General features: G+C 53.9%; 1 protein-coding gene across 1 annotated transcript; it reads right to left on the bottom strand.

Annotated features, from left to right (window-relative positions):
• Positions 1 to 377: 377 nt before the first annotated feature.
• On the bottom strand, positions 378 to 6,756 carry GOT2 (glutamic-oxaloacetic transaminase 2, mitochondrial). Its single transcript, XM_010294545.1, has 9 exons — positions 6,603 to 6,756; positions 4,929 to 5,057; positions 4,544 to 4,603; positions 4,261 to 4,422; positions 3,949 to 4,053; positions 2,896 to 3,046; positions 2,464 to 2,629; positions 1,407 to 1,557; positions 378 to 918 (listed from the first exon to the last, which is right to left on the bottom strand). Exons 1-9 carry the CDS (start codon positions 6,735 to 6,737, stop codon positions 796 to 798), a joined length of 1,182 nt encoding a protein of 393 aa, XP_010292847.1. The 5' UTR covers positions 6,738 to 6,756; the 3' UTR covers positions 378 to 795.
• Between the last annotated feature and the right edge of the window lie 384 nt (positions 6,757 to 7,140).

Genomic DNA, 7,140 nt, shown 5'->3' with positions numbered 1-7,140 from the left:
CAAGACTGCTCGGCAGGGAGGGCTACTGGGGTTGGTACGGGAATGGGGAGAGGCAAAGACCAACAGAGAGCAGTTTTCAGAGGTTCTTATTGGGGGGGGATGCAAAATTGGTTCACCTCAGGGCAGAGGAGTGAAGTCAGGAGAACCAGGCAGGTTTAGAGGAGGGACACGGGTCTGCCCCACACACCAGTGCCACTGTGAATTACACCTGAAAGGAGATTCCCAGATGGAAAGAGCGAAGCCAGCAATGGAGCACATTTTAGCAGTAAGAAGTCCTCAGAGATGGTTGTCAGAGGGCAGCTTTGGCGCTGCCCAGCCCCAGGCTAGAGGAGGATGAAGACGGATGGACTGGCTGAGGAGGTGGCAGGGGCACACCTGAGCAGCCCCCCCACTCAGACCCCCCAGCTCCCTGCCCGCTGCCACTTGGGCCAGCGGCCAACAGCCTCACAAAGCCCCCGTCATGGAGAAATGAGTGCGGGGAAGCCGTTGGTGCCGAGGCCGGTAGGATGGCAGTGCTAAGTGTTGGATTCCTCCAGAGCAGACGGGTGCTGGGGCTGATGGACAAAGGATGGACAGCAGGGGAGAGCGGCTGTGATGAGCGGGAGCCAGCAATGATGTCCCTGCTCCCCAATGCAGGGTGGGTTTGACTAGGCTTCTACAACAACTCATCTACGAGATACATTCAGCAGCGGTGTCAAGTGCTGTGGTTGGAAGTATTCTGCTTGTTTCCTTTCCCCCCCCATCTTCGACTGGTGGGGAAAGGAAGGCCACCAGCTCCAGAGCACACCTTTGTCTTTACTTTGTGACTTGATGGATGGCATGAGCCAGGTAACCTACGTTGCCCGACGTAACTCCCGCCACAGAGATTCGTCCATCCTTTGTCATATAGATGGAGAACTCCTTGATCAGCCGCTCCACCTGGAGTGAAAGAGCAGAGTTCAAACCACAGGCCAACCTCTAATTCTGTTAGCAGAGTGCAAATTTACCCAGCTTGTCAGAACAGAAAGCAAACTGGGAGCCAGCAGACATGGCACCCCACCACCTGCAGAGCCAGCAGGGCACCCTGTAAACAAGAGAGATGCCGCTCGGCTCTCAGGCAACACACAAAAGCTGCAGATGTTCAGCCAGGAGAGTCACCTCACTTGAGCTGACCTTTAAGGTCACCTCAGAGCAGCACCAAGTGACTGCTTCCTTTGACAGATAAGCAGGCTACATCTGCTTTCAACCTCCACAAGCACAGCAGGGAGCAGAGCGAGACATGGGTCCCCACAACGCTCCAGTGCTGCAGGCTTGGAGGACGTTCCTCCTGGAGGAAGAACTGCCCGTGAGGGCTCATTTTGGCACCTGCAGTCAAGATCTTACTGCCAAGGACCACAACACCTGGAGACGACAGGAACTGTGTTTACCTGCTCAGGCTTCAGCCCTGTGAAGCAGAACATGCCGATCTGGTCAGTGATGTGCTGCCAGTTGTGGGAGGATCCCTCTTTCTTGAGGTTGGACACCAGCTGAGTCCGCATGCTGATGATTCGGTCGGCCATGCCCTTCACTTCCACGAGCCTGAGAAGCCAACCAGGAACCGCTCAGAGCGGGGCTGGGATGCACCAACGCTGCTGCCCACCCCCAACTACCAGGAATCAACCCTCTCCACCTGGAAGGGTCTCATACCCCAAAAAAACAAGGGGGATGCAGATGAGCAAAGACGAGAGAACGTGAACCTGTAGCTCCAGCTGGGGAGCTGTTTCTTTCTCCTGGTACCTGAAGGTGACTGCTATTTATTTATTCCATAGCTGTTGGACACTACTACCAGAGTATCGGCATCTCTCACTTCTGAAAGCCACAGGCGAGTAGGAAGCCTCGTGGCAGCACTGCCCAAACCCGGATAAAATAGTATCTGTGGATAAACGAAGAGGGCGGGGGTACCAGCGCAGGCAGACATCCCCTGCTCCAAGGAAGCACAGCTAGGAGACGTCTCTGCTGGGCCTGGATCGGGCCCAAGCGTCAGCCTGCCAAAGGAACACAGCTCCCAGCAAGGCCACAGCACACTGCCAGCCTTTGTTCTGCCGGGCCAGCTGCTGGCAGCGACTCGCCACCGAGGGGCTGGGAGAGCAGCGCAGGGCCAGTGCCAGGAAGCAGGTTTAGGGCACGAGGCTCACATTCCAGGGTCTTATTCCCAGGGGGCTTACGCTTCCATTTCCCCTGTGTGAGACACACTACGTGGCTATGCCTCAGTCAGTCTTTTCCAGGGGAGCTTTATCTCCTCCTTTACAGTGTTTTCTGCCTTGGTAACACAAGGGAAACCTGATTGTGTCAGGCTGGACTGATACCAGCCCATGCCAGGACACGAGCCGGGATTTCTCCAGAGGAAAGGAGTAGCATGTAGTTCTGACTGTAGCCCTGAAGCTATGACCTGCCACAGAGAGACCTCACATCTCGCTGTTGTGAGCGTTAGGGGTTCCCTCTTACCACTCCTTCCGAAGGTCAGGGGTGTTCAGGATGATAGAGGCGATGCGGGCTCCGTTCAGGGGTGGGTTGGAGTACATGGGACGGATGAGGATCTTCAGCTGTGATTCGACCCTCTTGGCTTCCTCTGCGTCACTGCAGATCACCGTGAAGGCGCCCGCACGCTCTCCTGAAAGAGGGGCAGTCAGGTCCCGACCTCTGCTCTTGGATACCCAGGGCTGGGGCAGGACTTATCCAAATGCTGCCTAGCTTTAGCAGAGCCCTGTTCTCTAGAAGGGTCTCCACCAACTCCCAGCTTGGTTATCTCCTGCGCCCCAATCAGTACTGCAGGATGAACACAGGCAGCAGAAAGACACTGGCTCCTGAACCCCGGAGGCAGCGAGATCCTTCCAGCAGCCTGGATGAAACCGTCTCCACACCACCTGCCCTACTCACCGTACAGCCCCATGTTCTTGGCGTAGGACTGTGACAAGATGACGTTGATGCCCTGCTCAATGAAATACCGCACAGCCCAGGCATCCCGGTTGATGTCCCCGCTGGCAAAGCCCTGGTAGGCCATGTCAAAGTACACGAGGAGGTTTCGTTTCTGCCAGCAAAGAGGGGAGAGGGTGTCACAGGAGCTGACCACCCCTCCTGGGACCGGGGCAGCAGGCTGAAAAGAGCCACGCAGGCAGCGGCCTGCTCAACTCCAACTGTTCTCCTCCAGAAGTAGAGCCATTCCCCTTCGTTTGCCACAGGGAAGGCAGCCCAAAAACCACAGCTACCCGCCGCACATCAAAACAGCAGGTAAAGACCCTCCCAGTGCACTTATGGGATGTGCAGTCTGGCCCAGAAGGCAGGAGTGGATTCAGCAGTAAGAAATTATTTTATTTCAGTGTCTTCTGTGTTATCAGTTTCCAGGAAAACCACCTGGGAACACTCTGGGCAGGTGCCAGCCCTTCCAATGCCTCCAGGCAGATAATGCAGCCACACTGCCCCTCGGTCAGGAGACCTGCAGCCATCAGTAGGCCAGAGAGGCCACTTTGATATCTACCAATTCTCAGGACACTACAGAGGCCAGGCATCCCCATATTTCACTGGCTACAGCTTGGGGGAGCAGCAGGGAGAAGAAGGATGAAGGAAGAACTTGCCCCTATCTGTTTCCTGTTGAAGCGTGCGAGGAGACACCAGGCAAATGAAAGATTTTCTATTTTTAATACACGAGCACTGGGAGCCACCCCTCCAGCTATCACAGCTCACTCTTTCAACCCTGCTGCTCTCCTCTCAGGTCTCCCTACCCTGGGAAGGTGCCAGCAGAAAGTCTGATGGTCAGCTAGAAGCTTTATGGGTGCACTGCTCTGTCTTCAGTACAGGAACATGACACCCATCCCAGCTTTTGGGAAGGGAGTAACCTTTTGCGCAGCAAAGACCAGGTGCCACTCATGAAAGCCCAGAGATGTGGTTTCTCCCAGGAACAGCACCGTTCCCCTGGGACACTCTGCTGCTCACCTTCACTGTAGCCGCCAACTCCTTCCATTGCTCCTGCCGGGGATCCACCCCGGTGGGGTTGTGAGCACAAGCATGCAAGAGGATGATGCTCTTCTCTGGAATTTTCTAAGGAAGATGTTACAGAGAATGAATTGACATCTCAGCACTCTCCTCAGCAGCCGACATAAGACTCTTGCCCTAGACAGCTTAGACAAGCTCCGCAAGGCTTCTAGCCTCGATTCGGTGTCTTCAGGCATCATATTTAGGCTAAAGCAAGATGATCACCCATCTCCCCCATCACCTCCCTGCTTCCAGGCACGAAAGGTAACTCACGGAAATGTCATCCATGGCTCCAGAGAAGTCAAGGCTGCACGTTTTGGGGTCATAGTAGCGGTAAGCCTGAAGCTGCAGGCCAGCATCACGGAAAATGGGTGTGTGATTGCCCCAGGACGGTTTGGGTAGATACACATCACGGCTAGACTTGAAGAACCGTTGCTGATCAAAAGAAAGACAGATTGTTCAAACAGCTTGAACAGATTAAAGCAGTTAGAAAACCCTGAAGATTTAGCGCCGGCCAAAAGATGCCCGTTTCTTCCCCCACCGGCCAGGGACTCACCAAAAAGTTGGCTCCAATTCGCAGCGATCCAGTCCCAGAAATACCCTGCACCGTGACATACTGCAAGGGAATAAGAGACAAATACATGAGTATGAGCAGCCCCGGTATGATACAGGGAACAGGGACATGGGGCTGGAGGGGACTGCATGGCTCAGCAGCTCTGGTTGCAGGGAAGGGAGCGGGGATGCCTGGCAAGGTTATTTCTCCTCCTCAGGAAGGGCTGTTTCACCACAGCCTTCAAAAGGAAGCTGTTATCCTTGGGCCTGGCCAGCTAACAACTCAGAGGCATGAATCCTGCCAGTCCTTCCACTTTTGCTGGGCCCCCATGTACCACCTGTGCGTCAGACAGCGCTGCCCACCCCCTGCTTCCCAGCCCACTCCTTACCCGGCCGCTCTTGAAAGCCTCACTGTTTTCACCCAGAGCCAGTTCTGCAGATGCCCGGGTGAAATCTGCTAGCCCCCCGATGGGCAAGTACTCCTTGTCCATCTTCTTGGATGCTATCATGGCCTCCGCCTGGGAAAGAGGACACACATTCAGCAAGGCAGGCATCACCATGGTCAGCTCGAGGTCACTTCTCTTCACATTCGCTCGCTCAAGAGGAGCAAAAGTTGGTTTACCACAGTTCCCCTCCAGAGATCAGGGCTCATTCAAAGCCAGGACAGCAGACAACATTTCAGGGGACACTCTACTTTTACCTAACGATGCCCAGTGGCCACCAGCACCCTCAGTGGGTGTCAGTGTCCGTATAGCTGAGCCAGGCGACCCGGCGCCAGAGGAGAGCACCACTTCCAGCCCATTACAAGTCAACGCTGCTGCACAAGGACACACATTTCTTTGCCCAAGCAGGAACTGTCCCGCAGGAACGTGAGGCTCAACTGTTACTGAAAGGCAGAGATTATCTCTACGTAGGGAGACATCCCAAAACCAGGAAGGGTAGCGAGCTCTTTGTAGGGCCTCATCACGCCGGGAGTGTTATTGAACTAGGTGGAACAGGTTAAAGAAAACCACATAATCGAGAAACCCCAGCCAATTTTGAAAGCAGCCTGTCTGAAAGCTAGCTCAACCAACCCTTAAATATGGCTCCCCCAGCTTTGCCAATCTCTCTTTCTTTCAAGCAGATTCCACATCAGAAACCAGTCCAAGTCCCTACCTAACACAGGATCAGGGAATGGCAGCAAGAACAGCAGACAAGGAGCCACTATCAGGAAAAAATACAGTGATGGAGACAACTGGAGCGCTCGGGGAACCCTATTCATGCTCCCAGAGTGGCAGGACAGACCCTGGCAGCATTCACATACCACCAGGAAACTGTTCCTGCGACACCAGACAGGAACAGTTTGTTCCTGTTTCACTCTCAAACTCAACAGTTTCACTCCTGCATTGTGACCCAGCTGCAATACGTGCTGACACAGGGAGAGCGAGGGCAAGGGACGGCTTTAAACCCCACACTGATGAGAAACACGGACAAGCATCCTCCCTGCACCAAGGAGACCAGCCAGTCAACATGTGTGTCAGCTGCCAGCTATTTAATGGCCTATTTCTACATTTACAGCCCTGAAAGGCTCCGTAATCCCCTCAAGGACAGTGTCCACATCTAGCTCCCTGGGCTGGAGTTTTAGACTGGCTTATGGAGAAACTGGTAAGAGCGGCTCAGCAGAATGTCTAAGACTAATCCATTAAGGGGACAACGTCAGCTCTTTCTCCCATGTGGGCTGGCCCAGGGAACATCAACCTGTTCAAGAAACACCTTGAAGTTCAGAGGACAGCTGGGTTGGAGGGCTTGTGGAAGTCAGCAACAAATTAGAATTTACCCAGATGGGAACAGGACAGGTATTCCCCTTTTTATCTCCTACTACTTAACAACCAGCTCTGTTGTCTCTCCAAAGTGTTAATACTGCTAAGGAAGACATCCAGGAACACTGTCCTGCTCTGTTAGAAACAAAACTTATTCTAAGGACCAACAAACAACCCTTGCCTAGAGGCATTCTCCCTCCCTGACCCTCCCAGGGCACCCAATACCTGGATCCGGCCCTGCCCAGCAGACAGCACCAGGCTCACCTTGCGAACACAGTTCAGGACGTACGGCTTCCCGTTGTCATCCCGGTATGCCCCCACACCCAGGTTCATCTTCTTGGAGTTGGTGTCGCGCTTGAAAGCTTCCGTCACCCCCAGGATGGGGTCGGGGGGACCCATCTCCACATGGGACCACCATGAGCTGAAGGGAAAAAAATGAGAAGTTAAGAAGTAGGCTCAAGAACTGGGCAGGGACGTGCACCCATATGGGTAGAGAGAAAACCTCACGGGAAATCTTGTCTTTAAATCACTGGAAAAGGTACAAAGCAGTGGTACGAGAATTATCTAGGGGGAAAAACAACCCAAGTCTTTCATGCTCCATGAGCTGCCACTGCGTTTTACATTGCAGAATGGGCAAAGAGCCTTAGTTCACTAGGGCTGAATGTACCTGACCCCCTCCAAGTCATTAATGCATAGCAAAGGCCCTGCTTTCCTTATGCCGACACCAGAAAGGCCCCAGAAAACAAGCCTTAAACTCTTAAGCTCTGACCAGCTGCCGTCTCGTCACAGCCTGCAGGCAGGA

The sequence above is a fragment of the Phaethon lepturus genome, unplaced genomic scaffold (assembly GCF_000687285.1).
Source record: "Phaethon lepturus isolate BGI_N335 unplaced genomic scaffold, ASM68728v1 scaffold33029, whole genome shotgun sequence".
Classification (NCBI taxonomy): domain Eukaryota; kingdom Metazoa; phylum Chordata; class Aves; order Phaethontiformes; family Phaethontidae; genus Phaethon; species Phaethon lepturus.
This window is presented reverse-complemented; position numbering and strand designations above follow the sequence as displayed.

Excerpts from the sequence above, each read along its gene's own strand:
- GOT2 (XM_010294545.1), bottom strand. The coding sequence starts at position 6,737 with ATGGGTCCCCCCGACCCCATCCTGGGGGTGACGGAAGCTTTCAAGCGC. Across the intron at positions 5,058-6,602 it reads TCCTGAACTGTGTTCGCAAG|GCGGAGGCCATGATAGCATC; the intron begins GTGAGCCTGGTG and ends CCTCTTTCCCAG. Across the intron at positions 4,604-4,928 it reads AGGCTTTCAAGAGCGGCCGG|TATGTCACGGTGCAGGGTAT; the intron begins GTAAGGAGTGGG and ends ATTCCCTTGCAG.